The sequence below is a fragment of the Microchirus variegatus genome, assembly GCF_963457635.1.
Source record: "Microchirus variegatus genome assembly, chromosome: 17".
Classification (NCBI taxonomy): Eukaryota; Metazoa; Chordata; class Actinopteri; order Pleuronectiformes; family Soleidae; genus Microchirus; species Microchirus variegatus.
In genome coordinates this window covers 12,332,012-12,354,937 of record NC_139818.1, presented here as the reverse complement: position 1 = coordinate 12,354,937, position 22,926 = coordinate 12,332,012, and the positions used below count along the sequence as shown (strand labels likewise).

At 38.6% G+C, this 22,926-nt stretch overlaps 1 protein-coding gene across 1 annotated transcript; it reads left to right on the top strand.

Moving 5' to 3' along the window:
* Nucleotides 1-1,127: 1,127 nt before the first annotated feature.
* chst3b (carbohydrate (chondroitin 6) sulfotransferase 3b) lies at nucleotides 1,128-2,743 on the top strand (the record flags this gene model as incomplete). The annotated part of the gene is made up of 2 exons (XM_083904129.1): nucleotides 1,128-1,207; nucleotides 1,403-2,743. The coding sequence occupies 2 exons, from the start codon at nucleotides 1,128-1,130 to the stop codon at nucleotides 2,619-2,621; spliced, it is 1,299 nt and encodes a 432-aa protein (XP_083760255.1). The 3' UTR covers nucleotides 2,622-2,743.
* Nucleotides 2,744-22,926: the final 20,183 nt, after the last annotated feature.

Genomic DNA, 22,926 nt, shown 5'->3' with positions numbered 1-22,926 from the left:
CATCACCAGCTGGTCTACTGTACCAGGAGCGCACGTTGAAAAGATCTCCTCCCAGTGTTGACTTAGAGGAGCAGCTGTTTGGACCACAGACCACACTGCTACCTATCAGCGGGAGGTAACGCTATAACTGTAACACTGTGTCAGACACCTCTGAACCTTTTTAAGCAAACACTTACACAGCAACAGATAATTCACAAAATTACCTTTTTTTTTCTTAAATTCTTTAACAACTATTATCAAGCATTCTTTGAAGGTAAAACAGATGTGACATGGGCAGAGTATGAACCATGAAGCATTTCTAAACATACATTCAATCTTCTTACTTACCAAATATATTGTTCTTCTGCAATGCTATTTCTACTTTCATAATTTTTTGAAATATTTGAGTGTTTGTTCCTCCATTTAGAAGGACTGAAGAGAGCTGCTGCGTCTCATCTTCCTCATTTACATTTGATCTGTACAACTCGCCAGCAAAAGAAAAAAAGTTGTGCACTGCATTTTCAGCAGGAAACTACTCTAGTTGTATGACCATGTTTTCTTGTACACACTTGTGGCCTTACTGTTTTTTCTGCAGTCGCTTCTGCAAAGACTGACTCATTCAGTGCATCACTTCCCAGTCTAGCGTGGTGGGTGGGCATGTTCCTAAAATGCACCGACGCTCTTAAAGATAACAAGGACTTCTTTGTGGGATAGACTGGTTTAGGTTCCACCTTTTCTATTTTTATCTTCTGTAGATATATTTTTAAGGTAAGTCTTGGATTTTGCACGGCTAAGTAAGGAAGACAGAGACCACACCAAAACCTCAACTTTGACACAGCATCACAGTGCAGTTCACCACATGCAACAATAGACTTTCAACTTCCTGTTTCCAGCAAACGGTTGAAACTAACACTAACAGCGTTTAGACAGAAAGAAACCAAGCAGACATTCACAGTCATACTCAAATGTGCAAAATGTGTAACTGACAGGTTGATGTGCATTTCATTTACAGGGTGAAACATCCCCTACAGCGGGGAATACAAATAACTGGAAGGCTCTTTAAGAAGGCGACTGGAGACTTGTGAGATTGGCAGAACCTATTAAGAAGCAGTCTGTAAGAGCATATCGAGACACAGCTACTTCCAAGAATGAGGATCAAATACACCATATCCATTGTCTTTTTTGTGGCACTTGTTATCATTGAGAAGGAAAACAACATTATCTCAAGGTAAGTCCATTTTAGTGAATCAATAGAGCGTGTTTTATGTTTTTCAGTAGGATTGTGTGTTTATTTTCCCCAAACTTTAAAGAGATATAGTACAAAAGCTACTTGGGAAACATAAAATTGCCTCAGATGTGGAGTAAAATAACAAAGTAATTTATTTATGTTGATTTTAAATAAGTGTCCATGTAACACTTGCAGGGTGTCAGATAAGCTGACCTTAAAGGAGACACCTCAGACTCTTCTACAGCAAAATGGCTTTTCCCGCATAGTGCTAAAGGACGTTTCCTTTTCTTCACTCAGCAAGATGGACTCAGCCCGGATGATGCGGCGTCTGGAGAACTACAGCGAGCACCAGGAAGTGAACCCAAGAGGCAAGAAACACATCCTCTTGTTAGCCGCCACAAGGACAGGTTCTTCTTTTGTAGGTGAGTTTTTCAACCAGCAGGGCGACAACATGTTTTACTTGTTTGAGCCACTGTGGCACGTGGAGAAGATGCTGACACTGGACACTGGAGGTACCAACGCCACAGCATCATCCAAGGCTTTCCGGGATGTGCTCCATCAGCTCTTACTGTGCGACTTCTCCTTCCTGGAGAGTTTCATCGAACCCCTCCCTGTGGAGCATATTACCACCACCCTCTTCCGCAGGGAGTCCAGCAGCTCTTTGTGTGACGAGTCGGTCTGCAGCCCCTTCGTCAAAGGGGTTTTTGAGAGCTATCACTGCAGAACCAGAAGATGTGGGCCACTTAACCTCACCATGGCGTCTCAGTCCTGCCTCCAGAAAGAACACGTAGCCATCAAGTCAGTGAGGGTGCGTCAGCTGGATACCCTCCGACCTCTTACTGAGGACCCGCGACTTGATGTGAAGTTCATTCAATTGGTTCGGGATCCACGGGCTGTACTGGCCTCGCGCATGGTGGCCTTTGCTGACATGTACAAGAACTGGCAGCAGTGGGCCACAGATGGGGATGGAACCATTGACGAGGATAAGGTGAGGAAGCTGAAAGGGAACTGTGACAACATCAGGATGTCTGCAGAGATCGGCCTAAGTCAGCCACCATGGCTGCGTCAACGTTACATGCTAGTGCGGTACGAGGACATTGCTCGGTTTCCCATGAGGAAGGCATCGGAGATGTTTGGGTTTACTGGAATCCCGTTCACTCGGAAAGTGAGACACTGGATCTTAAGGAACACTCAGGCTTCCAAAGAGGCAGGAGGCCTTTACTCCACACATAAAAAGTCTTCAGAACAAGTAGAGAAATGGAGGTTTAATATACCTTTCAAAATAGCCCAGGTAGTACAGGATGCTTGTGGACCAACACTGAAACTTTTTGGATACAAATTTGTGAACAGTGAAGAAATGCTGATAAATAAGTCTATTAGTTTGATTGAGGACAAAGTGTTCAACTTTTCATAGACTAACGAACATGAACTCCTGATGCAGGAAAACCAACATTTCTGAAAAGTCTTGAATTACTGATATTTATTAGGATCTTTTAACCTGATAGAAGTAAACCCGTCCCTGAACATCAAAACCGAACCACCAACCAAGAGTTAAATTATAATGACTATTAAATCATTAAAGAACAAGAAAGCTCCTGGATCAGATAACTGGTGACTGGTCTGAAGGAATAATCATCAAACTCCCAAAGCGTGGTTCCTTACGAAACTGTAATAATTGGAGAGGAATCACACTCTTGTCAATCCCCAGAAAAATCCTAGCAAAGATAACTGTCAATCGTATAAGAGAGGCTCTTGACAAACAACTCCGGAAAGAACAGGCTGGCTTCAGAAGGGGAAAAAGTTGTTTCGACCAGATTTTCACTCCAGTAATATTATTGAGCAGTGCACAAGAGTGGCAAAGGGAACTGTATGTAAACTTTGTCGACTCTGAAAAAACCTTTGATTCCATCCATCGTGAATTTCTCTGGAAAATACTGTCCCAGTACAGAATACCAGAAGAAAATGTCTTTCTTTTGATTACAATAACTATTTAATAGTTATTGTAATCAAAAGCTTTTACAGTAACTTCACATGCAGAGTTGGAAATAGTTCACGAAAATTCCATGTTAGATCAGGTGTTAGACAAGGTTGTGTGATGTCATTAGATGGACACTCTTCTCAGTTCTGGAAGACTTGGATTACGCAGACTATCTTGCTTTGTTTACGCATACCCATCGCCACATGCAGGAGAAAACATCCTGTCTTAGTGACTTTGGTCAAACAATTGAAGATCAGCCAAAAGAAAACTGAGGTCATGACATCCCAAATCCTTCCCACATTCAAGCTAATGGTGAAAATCTGTCCCATACTGAGACCTTTACATATCTGGGTAGTACTGTCAGTTATGATGGAGGTGCAGATAAAGACATCAATAACCGTCTCAACAAAGCAAGAAATTTCATATAGCATTTCATATACTCAATAATATATGGAGGTCACAACAGTATTCTACAAAAACAAAACTTAAACTGTACCAAAGTTGTGTCCTGTCAACCCTATTGTATTCAGAATATTATCATCATGTTATATATTATTCAGAATGTTGTATATTGAGTTATGACCAAGAAAGATCTGCAAAAACAATATATTTCATACCAAAAGTTTAAGAAGAATTCTCCACATCTTCTGGCCAAAGACTCTTTCAAATGAGGAATTGTACAACAAATGTAAAGGAAGGAGATGGAAATGAATAGGGCACGTGTTGAGAAATGATCCAAATGACATAACAAGAGTAGCACTACACTGGACGCCAGAAGGGAAGAGGAAACAACGCCGACCGAAGAATACATGGCAACAAACTTCGGCGAAAGAACTGGAGTGCTTTAACGATACTTAGAATAGTATCCAGAGGGTTGCCCCAGAGTGAATGAGCTGGCGATCTTTTGTTGCTGCCCTTACTTAAAGTAAGTTTAACCTGATACAAAGAGCTTTATTTAAAGTGATTTTTCACTGGTGTAAATAGTAATGTCAAAGAAAATGTTTCTTTGAACTATTAAAGCGAGAATGTTAAATATTGACAAGTGTATGATGAAAACAGAACCAGAGTATATATCTGTTCTTTGTACTCCGAATTGCTTTGTCGCATACAGTGTTGTTGGCTTGAGCAAATTGAGCAATTTTTTATTCCTTAGGTAGTGAAGCAAGCTGTTTATACACCAAAAAAAAACTTGAAATGACTTGGAAAGCCTTGCGATACAGAAATTAATAAAAAATGCTTTGTAATACAATGGCCATACCAGAATGAGGAAATACAAATGTTTTGCTAAGTTATTTCAACATAGACAATGTTCCATGCTCAGTATATTTAGTTTTATCTTGCCAAGAAGTCATAAAGACTCTAAATCTCAATGTGCTCCACAGGATGTTTTTTTTCCTCCTCTGTAGATTTACTTTTCTTATGGATATACTGTAAATGCAAGTATATGACTGACGAAAAAATTGTTTGAATTTGTCCTCTGGATTGTAAGGGCCCTTTCTGTAAAACAGATGTTTACACTGCTACTGTATGCATGCATTCCAACTGCAGCTGGTTTGCAGGATTGTGTGAGGTTTGTCAGCAGGTTTCTGTCTGTTGACACAAGTCTCTTGGCTGGTGATAAAAAGGGGGCCCCCCGATATTCTGGCTTGCCAGATCTTCCTTGACACATTTTTTTGTCACACACACTTCTTTAACTAACTTAAAGGTGCTTTATGTAAGAAATGTATATATTAAGATATAAAAATGACTGTGCTATGTCATCGGGATTAAGAAAACTGGCTTCACTGATAACAATTGTGCAGGTTGTATTTTCACAAAATAAATGTTTTATTTGTGGGCCACAAACTCTCTTTATGTTTTGGTTTGATGATCTGCCAGCAGATTGAGCAGAGAGCAGCTACATGTTAAGCATCAGAAACGATCAACAACATCAGACCTAAAAGGCTTCAGTACCCCTCTGACAAATGTCTCGACCAGAGGAAGAGAAAACATCAGGATCTACAGTGGAGATGGCTGAAATTGGAGAGTAAGCACGGATGTGCTGGTGTGGATACTTAAATCTTGATTAGGAAAGCCAGAATGTGAAGGCTGTTCTTACATTCTGTCATTGACCACACTAAAATTAACTAAATAGATAGATTAGAATACTCACAGAAATAAAACAGATTGAAGGACAGCTTGTACACATGCAAGGAATCACCCAAGTCAGAAAGATGTTATCCTTTGGCCACTCTGGATATCTGCAACACATTTTTAGACAGCAGTTGTCAAAAAAGTTTTACTCAAACAAAAATGTGACCTCATGGAGGTGGTAAAGGTAAGTACAGGTGGTAACAAAGTCAATAGGATTCATGATCTAGAGACCACATCTGTTTTACAAGGATTTCAGCCTGGACCAAAGCAAAGGACCAGTTGTTCAACGTGATCTTATTGATATAAGACCATTTGCAATTATTAAATGTCCAGAGGGAATGAGAAATGAGTTGTGATACAAGCATACTGGGACCTCAATGTCTTCCTGTTTGTTTGCTGCTCAGTATCAAGTAAGATTTAATTTGCCAATCAGATAATGTTGACCTTTTTGTGTGTTTTGTGTAAAAGGGAATCTATAAAAGACATACACCACAGATACTTTCATATAGCTGCAGTTGTGAAACAACCACACCGATTTCCAAGCACCTTCAGTGCACCTCTTGCTTTTCTGTTCCGAATCTTAACCAAATGCTTAGGGTTTCTACACACTGGCTGGTTTGTCTCTGAGGTGGTGAGAAGGAAGGATACTGTGGAGGCAGCAGCCTTGACATCCAGTGTATTTACCACTGTGGGCCTGGCTATTTAAGTCTCTAAACCTAGTAATTACCCCAGCTTTACATATAATGTGGTCCAAGTCATTTTGGTCCACCTGACCCCACCCACTTACAGAAATACAGTTTGTACAATCTCTTTCTTTTATCCCTCTCTCTCAGTTCTCTTTTTACAATCACTTTTTTGGTTGAGACTTCACTTTAACACACTGCTCAGGTAATGTACATCAGTGCACTTGAAGCGCATTCACTTGAATCAACAGATCATGATGTGATCAGTCTGAGCAGGTTGTTTTATTTTTGTCACAAGTGTTGCCAGGTCTGCCGCATCTCAGCGTAAACCTAATGAGGAGAGGTTCAGCGTTCATAAACTCTTATATTGGAATGGCTTTATGTGGGACGTGTGGAGGGTGGAGTCACTGTATGGTTAAGCAAAATATAGAATAACCACTTTCCACTGAATTAAAGCCTGCTCAACCCCCTCCAACCACCCCCACTCAGCAGTGAAATGAGGGCATTTAGGTAACCCCACCCTCCCGCTCTGTTATATGGTACCCTGCCACATCAACCAAACGGGGGTTTGAATTAAGTTAAACAGCCTGAACCTAAGACCTGAATGATGCCATGCTGTAAGAGCTCTGACAAACAGGCAACAACGTTGATGTGGTTCAGACTCATTGCCTGGCTGCACATAAAACTGTGCTCTCGTAGACTGTAATGATGGCTCCAGAGAAGACATAAATCTAAATTCACACTAAATTATCTCACACAGAGGAATCCAATAAAATCAGGTTGTTGCATGTGATAATGAGCGAGGGTGTATGGTGTGGGGGAAAAGACTTTCATTGCACAGAACTAACGTACTAGCGTACAACTGATGAATGGCGTGCAGACAGATTAGACACTTTTCCTCCTATGTAAAGTAATATACTGGAAATGTCATGTTATTCAATCCTCTCTCTCTCTCATCTTTGAACTGTGCATAATATCTATAGAAGCGAACTTCAAATTCATCAGCAGAAGTTGCTCAGTTGAAAACGTTGCATAGGAAGCACTATCATGCCGTTTCAAATAAAACACTGGGGATTTGTCAGCGTTTATTGACACAAGATCACGTGTCAAATAAGTTTCTCGCCGTTATTAAAGCCAGACATTTTTCAGATTTAGTGCTTGAACAGAAAAGGGGTAACCTGGAGATTTATGACTGCTGTTAATTTTGGTTGTTTTTTTTTTGTAACCACATGCAACCATAGACAGACATCAAACATCTAATGTGGTTTGGCTTCGCTGCCATGGCAACAGTTTCTCAAAGCAGTACAGAAACACCAGTGTGTCTTTCACACAAACCAACATAAAAGCCCAAACTTATCAATGTACCACATCGTGTAACCTCCTTTCATCCTCCATTATTTATTTGTAACTCAATAACTGAAGATTCTCAAAGTTATTGTTGGGCAATATTGTAATAAAGACATTAATACTGAGCTTATTTTCTTTGTGACCTGACATCTGACACTTTTTTTTTGGGAGCTCTGTGGATGGAGGTTCAGTGTGGTTGACCAACCCATAAAAGCTTTTGACAGAGCGGAAATGGACGCCTCTTTTCTCTGGATTTAGATTCAGCTTAACACATGAAAAGTGACGGCAAGATGTGGACAGAGGTTTAAGCTGTCTGACCACTGCAGCCACTGAAATGTATTGTATTTGTAATGTCAGGAAGATAATACACAGTGACACATCAAGATCCTGATTTTGATCCGAAATGTTTTGTGAGGTGTTCAGAAAACCGTACTATTAAAAATAACACTAATGTCCACTCATTAAATGATAAGTATAAAGTGCATTTTTAGTTATATTTCTACAACTTTGCTGCAGAAAAGATACAGAATGCTTGTAAACCAACACTGAAACTTAACAGTGAATAAATGTTGGGTCTTTTATCCTGATACAAAGAGCTCTATTTTCCTGTCAGTGTGTTATTTAAAGTTATTTTAAATAGTTTGGCAAATGTTGACATGGGCATAATGAAAACAGAGAGTCAGTATCTATATCTGTTCTCTGCAGTCCAGATTAAATTCTCTGTCTAATACAAACACTGGCATTGGCTTCAGCAAATTTCATTCCTTGTAGTTTGTGTTCTTGCGTGTAGTATATGAGATGTTATTCAAACATTACAGTTCCTTCTTTGGTTAAAGTTTGGCCAACAACTCCATAGGTAGTAATAATGCAAGCTCTTTATACATAATAATCAAATGGCCCTTTCTGCCCAAATAAAGTAAACGTCCTCTCCCACTTGGTTTTCTCTTGATTTGCCTTTGTTTTCACTGGACCGTACGTTATCATTTTCATTATGAACTCAGTGTTTATGCAGAGTATACTGCCAAGCCACTCCACTCAGTCCATCTCGAAAACCTATTGTGCTACTTCCACCGTTAAACCCTAAGAATAACTTCAACTTCTCATGGGTTTATAGCATTGAGCCCCCTGCAACAACAACAGTAGCTTTGTGGGTTAAGGAAGAGTTTAAGTAAATAGCAGAGGTCAGGTCAGCAGGGGGTGTAAAGTCAACTGGATGACAAAGTTCTACTCCGTGAATAGGTGTCATTCACATATTTACTGACTGTCTCTGGCTTTTGTTCTACAGGTAGAAATATACATATCTTGCAGGTTTGAACCCAGACTTGCATTCCTTTGTGAGGGAATTTAAAACCATGAAAAGCAAATTTTTGTGATTTATTTGTTTTTGACTTGCTGCTTTAGGCCTGTTCAAGTATGAAAATTAAACCCCCAAAAAAACAACACAAGACAAAAGTCGTGTGTAAGGGCACAGACGTTAACATACACTAAGGAGGATTTGTATTTTCGTCATTCAAGCTTATCTCCATTTTCCATAGTACAGAAAACGACCATGTCTATCATTTCCTGTCTGGCGTGTAACTAAAGTGCACAGCTCAAAGGGCCTACTGTAGGTTTGCAGTACAAGATATGCCACCATTTGCATGTTGAATGAAAGGTTTTTGAAAGAACTGTTTCCTCAGCTAGATCTGGTGAGCATACTAATACAAAGCCTCAGTCTTTCCTTACATCAATACCTCCTTTTGTGTCAAGCACCAAGCTAGAGCGAAGAGGTCCTTAAAAAAATTTAGAGCTACTGAATGGGTCGCTCCATTTGTCCCACTCTGATGGCTTTGCTCCAAACTCCAAGTAAGTGGCCTTCTACTGCCACTACAAGGCACAATAAAACAGACATTACAGTTTAGGGCTAACAGGAGCAGATGGAGTGGGGTGACTAATGAGGAACATCAAGCATTGGAAGAGAATCTCCTCATTTGCTATAAGATGTGGCACTTATGCATTTACCCATTATAGATTAATCTACTTCTACAGTGCAATGACAGGCCTTTTCTTGTTTGATATAAAAGATGCCATGTGAGCACCAACCATGTGATGCTGTTGCGTGGCTGTTGTTGATAGAAAGATCCAATAAAAGTGCAGAGAAAGGTCTGTACAGTGGACCAGAATGACCACTGGAATTTTTTTTTTTTTACAAAAGCAGGAAACAGAACTGCAACAATCCAAAGAGTCAAAATTGTCGGCTTTCATTCCCACCTTTCTGCTCACTTAGACGTTCGTTTCTTCTTAAAGCTACAGAAACAAAGACTCATTTGTGTTCCTCAAGGCACAACATGCACCACTGACTGAGGAATGGAGACGGTTTATTTTGAGTTCAAGTCGAACAGTAATTATAGACTGTGGCGTCCTGTTGTTGGACTCTGAATTTGGAGTTGCCATAGCAAACGTGGAGAATATTTTTTAATATATTTATTATACAGAGATCATTTTTATATCGGTCAGTCACAAGAATAGAGCTGTGTGCTGTATGAAAGATATGCCTATGTACACATCTGACCAATGACCACTGTGCCAAATAACTGAACTCACCCTCCGTCACCACAGCAGGCTAGCAAAAAAACAGAAAAGACAGCTTTAATTTTGCCAACAGCCGCTTGTATATAGTTGTAAGTTTTGATGGAAATAAATAAACCACCGACTACAGTGTGAACTAAATCTGTGCTAACAATAAATCTGTCAGAGCATGAAATCCCTAAATGGTTTTCTTCTCCTCTCAAAGTACACTGTGAAAAGCCTTGAGAGAAGTAAACACCACAGGAAACAAGGCAGCTCTTTCCACAGCAGCCACTCGTTCCCTCTGATTTAGGCAGCAGGAAGGGAACATTTTCATACCTTTGCCTCAGCCATTTTGCGCACACAGAGCTGCTCTATTTCTAGCGCACAAGTCTGCGGTCTTACATGGTCAGAGGATGCAGATAAGGTGCATCAAGAGGCCAAAGCCTCTAAAAAGCGACTATTGACAGACTCTTACTGCAAGTTTCTGATGTCGAAATGACAAAAAGCAATATTATGTAAGCACAATGTTCCCATCAAATCTCAGAGGAGACAGAGCTATTTCTGTTTGCTGCGCTGAGATTGTGGAACAATCTCCCACTGCATTTTTACTCTTTGGCTTTCGACCCAGTATGAAACGTTTTATCTTTTTAATTGTTTACTTGTTTGTGTTGTTTTTATACTTTCTGCAGTATATTTTTTTGTCTTTTTAGGCCTATTAGGCTCTGTTTCTGCTGTTGTTGTTTTATAAATAAACTTTATAAATAAAGTTGGATTGGATTGTTCCCATCTCGAGAAGCACCTTAGTCTTGTATAGGTCAAGCTGTTTATATTACTTACAGAACGAGTCATCGCATTTGATACGAACAGAACTAAAGGTGGTTAAAATGTAAAATGTAAAAATCTGAAGACATAACAGTATATGGACGAGGAAATGTGTTAATTGAAATTGTTGATGTTTGTATGGGGATGGATATAGGGTAACTTTCATATGCTAAGTGAAAGAGGGGGTAGGAGCTAATAAGTACTTCCTTCTCTTTTCAAACATGTTAATAATCAATATATAATTGTGTTATTTGACTGTATGTGCTATTTTACATGTTCAAATTAAATTAATTAATTACTAGCTTAGCTCTCAGATAGCCTCATAAAACTGACAGAGGTCACTGCACTACAGGAAAAGACAAATTGCACTGTATTTTGCTCATGTGAAACTATTAAACCTGAAAAAGGCATGTGATAAAGTCATCACAAACAATCTTTGATGCAGTTTGCCAGACAGGATGGAAACTTTGGGACAGGACAACAGGATGGGAGCCACAAATCCCACACAGGACAACAGAGCAGCATGGCCTGCAGCTACACAAACATCTGTGTGGCACCAGAATGTGAAGAACAGGTGGTAAGGCCAGAGCTCTTCATTAAAGCCTGATGACAGATAAGCACAGGATTCAAACGTTCATATGACTAACAATGTATGGTTGTTCTGTTTAAGGATGATAAGTGAGCATTTACAGCCAGCACTTTATCATGTATACTTGGTTAAAACTAACAGGCTGGACTGTTTAATGTGTGAATTGCATTAGTAGTTTATTTCACATTTACATTTATCTCTGTGACACCACCCTCTCTAACCGATGGACAGGAGGTGTAACCAGAGCTACAGCTTCCCCTTCATTCCTATCTTGGCCAAAAAAATGTTTAAGTGCCTCTCCCCCCAGCTCCTATTTACCCACCTTCAACCATGTTGGTACTTTGTTAGCTTGTGCAGGAAAGAGGCCCTTCAGAGGGGGAAGACACACCTCAACACTTTTCCAAGGACGGGAGCTGAACTTCAAAGATACTGTAAGAACCTAAGACAAAATCTAAATGTTAAAAGAAGAATAAGCTGATTTAATGTCATAGGTTTTATGGAATCAATATTAATTTAAAATGCACAGCAGGGTGCATCATAACATCAGATTTTCTCATACGATACTAATTGATATATAAATAAATGTAATTCATTCAACAAATGATAACATTTTTCGTCATACAATCCTCTCACCCGGGTTGTAAAATGTGAGGTTGCTAAGCAGTAGACACGTCAGTTCCCACGGTTGCCCTCGACCTGCCCTGCTCATCAAACCTCTGACAAACTGACTGTGTAAACCCCGGTGTCTGATAATGAGACGGCAGCAAATTAAAACATTAAATACTGAAGTTGTGAGGTCACCGCAGCTGGAGTTTGGCCCTTAGAAAGATGCAAGATGAATGATTTATAGGTAAACACACAACAGCTGCAGTGAACCCTGTCCTCTCACTCAGTGTCAGCTTGGCTGCAGGTCCCTGCACAACTGTCAAAGGAAAAGGGCAGCTCTATAGATAATGGATGGATGGATGTAAGGAAACATACAAATCTGTTACTGACTGGCGCAAACTAATTGCTGAGGTTCTATTTTAATTTTTGCAGGTCATTTTAGAGAAAAATCGTGGAATTTTCAGCTTCAAAAACTGGAATGAGTTTAACTCTTCAATGAGCTGCATTTGAGAAAGCAACAACGATGAATGGTAAGCTCTGCCATCATCTATCTATAAAGCAAGTTGTGTCTGTCTGTCTGTGTGTCTGTGACAGGCATATCTCACTGACCGTTAGTCAGATCGCTCTAAGACTTTGGATATGGGTTGAGCATGGCCCGATTGTGTGCATCCTTGATGTTCAAATTTTTTTGAGGAATTTTAATTTTCGCTGATATGTCACACTACACCAGGCAGGCAGCAGCTCATCAGCAGCCGCTGCAATGTCTGGAGCGGGGAGGTGGGAGTGAAGAGGCTGTGCTCACAGTGGGTGAGACATTTTCACACGGTTCACCACAGAACATGGCGTTAAACTGAAACGACGAGGTGTCCATTCATCAATACGGGAGCACATATTTATTTTGCATTAGCATGTTACTACTTTGTGGCTAACTTGGCGAACCTGTTTCCAAAGGTAAGCTAGCGAGGCTACGATTAGCATTAACGTAGGACTAACATAATATAAACACTGTGCAACCTCATTAGGCACAATGCAAATGTTTTCATTTTCGATCAGCATTAGCGTAGCTAGCTGTTCAAAACGTTCCTTATTATGCATTACCATAACTGAAAAATATTCTTCAGCTCCCACTATAGAATACATACTTCCTACGGGCACTGCACCAGTACTGTAGATGTGAGAACATGCATGTCATCATTTTAAACATGTGGCTATAAATGTGTAAACTGCAGGCTTATGTATTACACTAGAATAGCTATAATATATACATATCAATCTAATTTTGATTTAAACTTCCGAGAGAGACCTGACAAGGAGAATCACAATGGTACAACACAGAGGTACAGACAGAAAAGATGCCCTCTTCAGTGACTCCAAAAACAAGTCTAAAATCTGCTCGCTCCAGGTTGAGGGGGCAGTGTAATGCCTTTCTGCTAAAAGTCATGAAGTCCTGGGAACGTAAGCTATGACTGACCTGAGAACGTAACATGTAGGAGGATAAATATGCGGACAACAAGCCTAGGATAGATTAGTAAATAAATGTCTTCACACAAACAATGATGACCAGCTGACCAGAGTACAAGGTGCAATGGTGTGTGAGAAGCCTACAACGAATGAATCTTACCCCCCCATGATAGACGGCATCCAACAAAAGAGAAGAGATTGAGCAGAAGCATTCATGTAAATGATATCTCCATAATCAAGAAGGGGCAAGAAAGTGGCAGCAACACCAAAAAATAGATCCAAAAATCGCTTTTACTGTATACTGGTATAACATAATACATGAAATGTATACTTATGTTTACACATATAAAGAAAATGTGTGTTGTTTCTGTAAGCAAGCTAGTAAATCTGTTCAATATGCAGCTGAGCATGTTTTTTTTTTTTAACTTATATTTAAAATGGTATGATCAATACAAAAATTGTTAAGAGTATATAATACATTTGGCTTTCTAGACATCACTGTGGGAAAGTGAAGAGAACTCTGTTATGGCCGAATTATAAGATTATAATTCATATGTTTATGTTTTGACTCGCCCATCAGAAAAGCAGCGTAAACAACCGCAGCACAACTGCAGCCCTTAAAACTACCCTCAAAACTCTCAGCTGACGTGCAAACTTTAAACACAAGGGGAAATCTCCAACCTTCAATTTAGCTTTACAAGTCAAACCGAGCAGTCTCTGGTTTTTAGAGAGTCAGTGATTTTTCAAAACAAAAATACAGAAAAGCTCTGGTACAAACTCCCTCACTGCTATATACAACACTGTCGGGTTGGTTTTGACAACATGCTAACACTTTTCCAGGCAGACCACCAGAGGAAAGTGAAGTGAAACGTGTAAAATCCGCTCCTGGTGTGGACATGACATATCTGTTCCAAAAAAACTGTTATTGCTTGCATTGATAACACAGCATATTCCTCTGTATGAAATGAAAAAGGCCAGGCTGCTCCTGTAGAGGTCAGTGTACTCTAACATACACAAGTATTGGCTGAAACTGGTCATCCTCCCTGATTCACAGGCAGACTTAACACTCACTAACTTGTATTCTTAACTTCTCCGTCACATCATGATGTCCCACGAGCTTGTAAACAACGAAGGAAAAAGAAACCATGACCCCTCGTAAGTTAGAGGTGGAATTATGTGGTATGATGGGTCAGAAGAATTTTCTTTTAATCGTCATAGGTTACAAATATGCCACATTTGCACAAAGGCAGCAGCTACTCCTAGTCTTAATTGTGACTGCTAAAAAGTAGTCATGGCTTCACCCCTGTCTGTCTGAGCAATCTGCATGGTGTCTTCTATGATTGTGTCCCTGATTTTCTTTGGCGAGGAAGTGTGAGGAATACCTTCAAAGGCATGTGCGCCCCACCAGCACTAATCCCCACTTAATGGCCAGCAGAAGCAACAGACCCCAACAACCTCACATTCTGCACAAGTCTCATGACCATAATTCCTTTGCCAAGTGTTTTTTTTTGTTAAAAAAGCATTCGGTAGCCTAAATTAAAGAAGAAGAAAAATATCTGCATCAGCAAAACTACTTTCAGCTGTAATGATGATTACTGAATGAATAATAAATACTATTAAACAATCTAGTAAAAAAAAGTATGAAACATACAATTATATGAAAACCACACAGCATATTACTATAAGATACTGAGGACTACATAAAAGTGCAATACTGTGTATTTAAAAAAAAGAAAAAAATATATCTATATATCTTTAAAAGATCTATTGTTTTTTGTATGTACAGTTTTTATCTAGTTTTATTTAATTCATACTGTAATTCCACAATATGAAAAAGCAGGAATACAAGGTGTGGGAAAAAAATGGAACAAAGTAGTGGCAGATATTATACAGAATCAAAAATGTATTTTTGTATACAGTTAAAGATGCCAAATAATAACAAAGTGTTAAAATATACTTTTTTTTTTTTTTTACTGGGCCTGTTTGTTTTCTGCACAGCCAATAAAAACGTGTGCAGTGGTGATTAGTGATAACTTCCCTGACGGCAGGGCTGAGGCTGTTGAAGTGGTTTGTTCCACTGACGCTGAGAAACAGACGTAGCTCTCCCTGCTGGCCCCAGGCTGAACCAACAGACCGTAATTGGACTCACAACCTACCAATTTACAGAATTAAGGAGACATCAGCCTGTCTTATTCTGCTGATTTGTGCTCAAGACAAACACATTTTTTTTACAAGAAAAGGTCTGAGGCTTTTCTTGTTGACAAAAAGTACAACTGAGCTTCTGATAGATATATATATATATATATCTATATATATATATAGGCGTCACTGCTGTGAGGAAGTTTGTGTAGACCTTTTAATCAATTCCCAATTAAATAACATCCATTTGGTTGTGGAATACTAACGCATAGATTTCTTTGGAGGAAGGGGGGAATCCCCCCCTCCCCCAATTAACGCTTTAGCGCTTCAAAGTCAAATATTTACACCAATACAAGCACAATTAATTGGGATTAATATAGTGAAGCATGCATGTTGTTGCTGCACACATGTAGAACAGATGCCACTGAGCCTTGGGGAAGCGCAAACACTTCACTTTCACGTCGCTGATCTCTCTGGCTGCTTTGCAATGATTTAGCATTTGTTCAAATTATTCAGACATCACAGTTTGTGCCATGTGACCTGTCAGCGCTCGTTACACGGCGGAGACGCCTGAGGAGATCTGACACGTCCAGGCCAATGTAGACACTCGGATGGCTTGATATCACTAATGTTAAAAAACAAGTTGAAGATGATGTGTTAAGAAAAATTGGTGGTTTAAATAAATTATTGGTAAAAAAAAGAAAAAAAAAAAAGCTCTATACTGGGCAAAGTACTTAGTAGTTGAAATATTTCCATAATTTAACCACACAAATAATTTAACACCGCCATGCTTTCCAATGCGTTACTTATTTATTGATGTATATAGTTGAAGATTGTGGCGTTGATTTTGGCAAAGTAATTTCTCTCTAAGGTTGCAAACGGTTTGATTGGTAATTTCTGAATTATTTGTTCCCCCTCTTACAATATTTATGCCGTCTGAAATGGATATCAAGACAGTTTCCAGCTAATGGGAGCAGAGATCGCGCCCAAGCTCAGCAAGGAGACCGTCTATTGGTCACACTGCAAAATTGTTGAATCTTTAATCGCTTCACCTTTTGGCTAATTCATAATTCAGTGAAGTGGGAGTGAGGCGTTTCGCTTTTCCTGGCTATGGCCCGCTAAGTGAAATGGTGTGGAAAGTGTGAGGTCATTAACCTGTGCCAGGTATGTTCTCTCCCTAATAGTGGGGATAATGTATTCCACCCAAGTGTGACAAAAAGAGCAAAAACTTTCTTTTGGTCTTAATATTAAGTTGATGCTCGTCTTTTCTCCATTTGCATATATTCTTTTATTTTGAAATTCTGTTGTCCAATGTACTGTGAACGAGTGGAACACTTTTGCCATCATTTGGATAAAAATTTGATTTTTCATTTACAGTGTGAAATACAGATATTCATTTTAAACATTGTGGGCTTACGTATGTTGTATATAACCATACATGTAGATCTGTCAGTCATATTAGGTATGCAATGCTAATTTTCTTTATTATTACATGAAATAAGTCAAGATCAGCTAAAAAAAATAAAATACAGCAACCCTAAAACAATAGCTCAGTTTTCCATTGCTAATCTGAGTTTACATGTATTTATATATTTTGTATGTATTTATTTTTTTTCTGATTCTATTTCACTTGTACATAAAATACAAGAACATAGTAATGTGTGAGCTAAAACCACATCTGGCCTTCATGAACGATCCCTGTACCTTTTTACTGTATGTATGTATTCACATCAATTATAGTTCTATGAGATCATGCAGATTTGTGTTTGCATAATATCATATTTCTGCTGGCATCTTTTCTTTGCCTTAGACTCCTGCATATTATTTCAATATGTTTAATGTTTTCACAGAGCCCCCCCCCGCGTGTGACAGACGAGGCCATAACTCTGATGTTTATCGATCCTTCAGCCTTTGTTGAATTTATTTCTACAAGTCTATACAAATCTGTTTCTGTGCAGCCTATTGTACCAGAGGGGTTAATGTATTATACAAAGTGTTCAGATCAGGGATTAGATTTTCCCCCAATTCCATCAGTCAATTCTCGGTGCTCTCCGGAGCATTCATCATTTTGACAGTTGCAGATAAGGCAATTATTTTCCTCGAGCAACTACAAAATGTAGACAAGTGCTTCTTTGACAGTGTGTCTGTTTGAGGGGGGGAACACAAATATTATTCCACCAGTCACTGATGGCACATAGTGCTTGCTACAAAGCGATATCCTCTGTAACACAAAGGAAACAGATGTTACAATCATTTGTGTGTCCTAATGCACAAGTGCATTTCTTCTTCTTTTTTTTTTACAGTGAATTAAAGCTCCACACTGCAATTCAATAAGGCATTTGTTGTTGTTGTCTGCCTCTGTAGTAAATACATATTGGCCATGACTGTTTTTAATAGCATTCTGGACTAATTAGCATTAAACACCAATTTGATCAATTACTGCTTTCTCCATTTAAAAAAAGAAAGAAAAAGAAACGGATAAAATGTAAATAAAACATATCCACACTTAATACAAAATGCAGTATAATAAAACAATATATTTTCACACAACTGCACACACAACGGTCACAGTGCTGACCTTAGATCTGTTTACTCAGCAGGATCTGACAGACAAAAGCTGTACCACATCAAACGAGTCCTACATGAAGCAAAGAGCTTTGTGCAATCTGCTCGACAAACCCCTGGGGGGCAGCAGACGACCTTCATTTCTACACCAGAGCGACTGCTTATGACTGACTTACACCACTGCCACCCACACTGCTGAGACTCAAGCCAAGGGGACATGATTCACTCTGCTAATAAATCCTCCCAGACCAAAGTTTGCTTCTGCAATCAAATAATCAAAGATGTCAGCGACAGAAACTTCTGTTTCTCCCTCTGTCTTTAGCAGATGAATCACCAGCAAGCTTGAAATAACATGTCTTAAATCAAAGAGCTTGTTTCATGTAGATAACTAAAGAAAATCTGTTTATACGCACAATAATGTCAATGAATCCACGGAATTTGTATTTTTTTTAATTGTAAAAAGCTGACACATAATAAAGGATATCAGTGTGATACTGCACAATGATAACGATTGGTGTTAGTCATCACATAGAAAGAGGCAGAATTTTTATGTGTAATTTCTAAATACATATAACTGCAAAATATTTAAATACTGCCTGTACATTATCATAGTAATAGTTCTTTGATGTTGCAAAACTGTGACTCAAACTGGAAAGTTAAGTGTTTTCCTGACAGATTCTGCTCCTGTAATGATATCATACCCTCCATTTAAGTATTTTTTAACAGAGCTTTTGCCAGATTTGGTGAAGCAAACGTTGCCCGAATCTTTCGACTTAATAAAGAAGAGATAGCAGAAGCAGAGTAGGAGGATGACGTGAGGCTGAACTCAGATCTGTCATCAGATCAAAGTGGGAACTTGTTCTCTCGTTGCTGTCAACACGTTTTAATGATAGTTGACCCGGCCAAGCCGTTCCTCCCTAAAACTTTCCCATACCAAGTGTCTGATAGGTTCAAAGCTTAATCATTAACCTGAAATTAATTTATTCTCGGGGATTTTGGTCAAGGTCAGTTTCATGCAGCGACCACTTTTGTCACAAAAAATAAAAACATACTATTATATTTATAGAATCGGCTTTAAGATTAAAAGACCTTGGAAAAAATCTTTGAAAACATGAGACCCCGAGAAATTCATTCAGTCTTGACGATTCAACCCAAACTCCATAACTTACCCACAAGTCTCCAGTGAGAATAATTATTGAAAAGGAATAATGAAAAGAAAGAATGTAACATATTGAACATGACCTCAATTTTGTTTCCTATGTTGACTTGACAAACAGGCTTATTTTCCTGGAATAAAACTTTGTCATTTATAAATACAAAGCAAAGAAGAGGAGTGTGCTTTGTACTGCACGTCTGCTCATGGGAGATAGTAAGTAAAACTGCATGCTTATGTTCTATTGTTAAAATAAAAATAGAATTGTCTGAAACTATGACAGCCCAGACCCCCAAACAACAGAAAAAGTATTTTTTATCCAACAAATGAAACATTTACATGCGCGCTCTAATCTGTCCTACTCACATTAACTGTGTAGTTGTGGTGTCCTTCTTCACCTGATCTCCTATACTTTGTCTTTTTGAAAAGATTTAATACTCTGCTCTTCTTTCCTCAAGGTTTCTTGCTGAAATAAAGGCTTAGGTCCTCAGTTATAAGTCACTTGGAATAAAAATGAAAAACTGGTAAAGCGGTAACTAAAAAGCACCATGCTTATGTTTATGCTTTTATCTTGATTTTATAGTATTATAATTATGATATTATTTTACTGTATACAACAGGAGAAAAGGGACTTCTTTGGGGGCCGTAATATAGGAAAAACACACGTTAAGACAGTAACTAGGCAAAAAGAAGATGAGAATGATGATTCAAATAACAAAAACAGTGTCATTAGTGACATGACAAAGGCTTCATGGTGCCATCTGAGCGAAGATACAGTGACAATAAATCAAACACAGAAAGAAGGCCAAAGCCTTTATGGGGAGTGCCACCCATATATTGACTGCACATCACAGCAGCACTCATGTTGTGGGCTAGATTATAAATCCCATTTCTAAATGATATATGGGACATTTGATGCCTCAGTCGTTCGTTTTTTTTTGTTTTTTTAAAAGCTAAACCATGTGCTTGATTTTTTTTTTGTTTTTTTAATTGACATTTACAATCCCATTACTCCCAAAACTGCTCTAAAGTCAACAAAAGTTATTTGTACATGCAATTCACATTTAATCCACTTTTACAATGCAAGCCATTAACATTGCTACTGTTTGCACAAGTACAGGGTTAAACACTGTAAAACACTTGGAGTAGAAGTTGTACTTTAAACTATCTTACCCCCTTTTGTGCGAAAGTGTCCTGCCCATCTGTACGTCTGACAGGACGCATGGTGCATGTAATGAATGAGCCGGCTGCTATAGGCTTCTATAGATCTGAAAAGTAGATTCAGGGGGAAAGAGAGCGGGAGAGAGAGCGAGAGAGAGAATGATCAGTCAACAGATGAGGCGAAGACGATCCAAACTGAAGCTGGTATCAGCCTCTTTAAAGGGTCCGGAAAAAAAATGACCTTCATCCCAGCAGAGACCCTCGTCTCTCCAACAAGGACGTAGAACTTTACAGTACGTCCATGCAAAAAGTCTACTTTGAGTATGATTCTTCCAGGCTTAAAACTGCCTTTTTAAAAACGTTTTTAGCAGATACTAAGGAATTATATTTAGAGTTGTACGAGATCGACTGGAAGAAACACACCACGTCATCTTTCTTTAGGCCATAAAAATAAAATAAAAAATCAATCAATGGTTCTTTGAAAACAATATTCTGACCATCTCTGTATGTGCAACTTAGATCTATAGCATTAAATTTGCAGTATATAAAGCTAATAAAGAAATTAAGCAATTAAATACACAATAATCCAAAGTACTGTGCTGTTATTTACCGGGTAATCCGAGTAGTAAAATAACAGTGTTGTCTCTTTACAGTCGCCTACACATTAGTTGTTTGAGAAACAAAGCACTTTGTGACAGTGTCTCCGAGACTCATTTGCATGAAAAAAAAATATATTTGAAATTTCCGAACAGCATGGAGTGTGGTGAAAGTATTACGGTGTCTACAGTGACTTATGGGGAGTTTACAGTCAGCGCTTTGGAGCACAAACACACAGAAAGAACAAAACACACACACACAAGCACAATCCTTCAGAACCATTGATTCTGTTTTGAATGGTGTATTTCCTCCTCAGTCTAGATAGTCTTGCTACTGCCCATGCTGTTAGTGCGGCAGGCATTTTCAAACTCTTTACATCCATTACATTCCACTAGGTAAATACCTAATGCTGGAAACATTTGTCAATGTATGCGCCTGGCTGAACAGAATAGATTATTGGGGGCTGAGTAAAATACACTGCATTTCCAAACAGCACTATGCCTGTGACATATTAAAACTTCACACAAGACCCCCGTGCAGTTTCCCCCACTGCACCAAGGATGTGTAATATTTCAAGGAAATAAAGCGGGCAAACAATAGTAAACATTCTGGGTAAAGAATAGAAATGTCAGTGTTTCAAATAATAACATGAGAATCCAGGCCATTTATGCTATGTTCCATTTTTGGACTATAGACTAATATTTAATGGGATAATGAGCAAGAAACTATTTATATAAATCAAAGCACTGTTTACTATAGAGTCATTGTTTTTTCTGGTTTTATGTATAAAACTTTTAAATGCCATTTTATTAAAAGCTGTTGTCTTTTTGGAACATTTCTCATCAACTCACTAGTATTCATCACTTATCACACCTATTAGGAATAAATGACCAAAAACTCTAAATTGCAGAAGAAGGTGATTTCTTCCATTAAAAACACATCACAGCAGAATTAGAACATTGTTGTGGGGAAAAACATTGCATTACCACTCTCTTCTATTTTGACAGAGCCTGTTGCAGAAGCATTTTGGAGCTTTTTTTTCTCCCCTTTTATTACCACAACATTCAAACAGGGACTCATTTTGGAGCATGAACACACCTAAGTAGTAATGGGAAAAAGACCAGTTTGAGCCTCATTAATTGGATTAGCACTTCTCTAAAATGGCTGGTATGAATATGCATGGAGCTGTGGGAAGTCTCCTCGGTGTGAGTTACGGAAAACAATGCAGATTTTTCTTTCATTCCTAGCGATTGCACTGGCTTACACCACATCATGCAAAGAGTTTAAGTGACAGTATTGGACACAAACATGGGCATTATGTTGCACATAAACTACTAACTTCATTAGAAGAAAAACTCTACATCAGAAACACTTAAGTAGTTGGAGGGAAAGACAATATGTGACCTTTTAACTTTGGACCAGTCCATCCCAATGGAGGGTGCTGGAGTAAACTTATTAAATAAGTTTACTGAAAGTCAAATCCACAGTTACTGAAACCCGATGCTGGCATAAGAGCATTATGTTGAAATTAAAAGGGTCTGTGTGGGGATGCATGAGGAACACCAGAAATGCTATACATCTTAATATGTTTGGCCTAGTAATTAAAGTTTGAATGCAAACACGTATATATACTTCATATATCATTAATTAATGAAAGCCCTGTATACTAAAGCTTCTATGTACAATGCCCACTGCAACATCCACTAACCCTTTCAAAGACTGTGTTTTCATGCAGATACAGGGATCAAAATAGAAGAATACAAATCTGAAGCATTGTCAAATATTAAAATGACATTGAGAGGATTGAACAGCTCTGGTGCTGATTTTAGTTGACAGTTTTGAGTTTGCTGACCATTTATACAGCTACAACATTGCTTTTTGCATGGACTTAGTTTAAATCTCACATCAACACGTCTCTTCTCTTTGCCTCTTTGA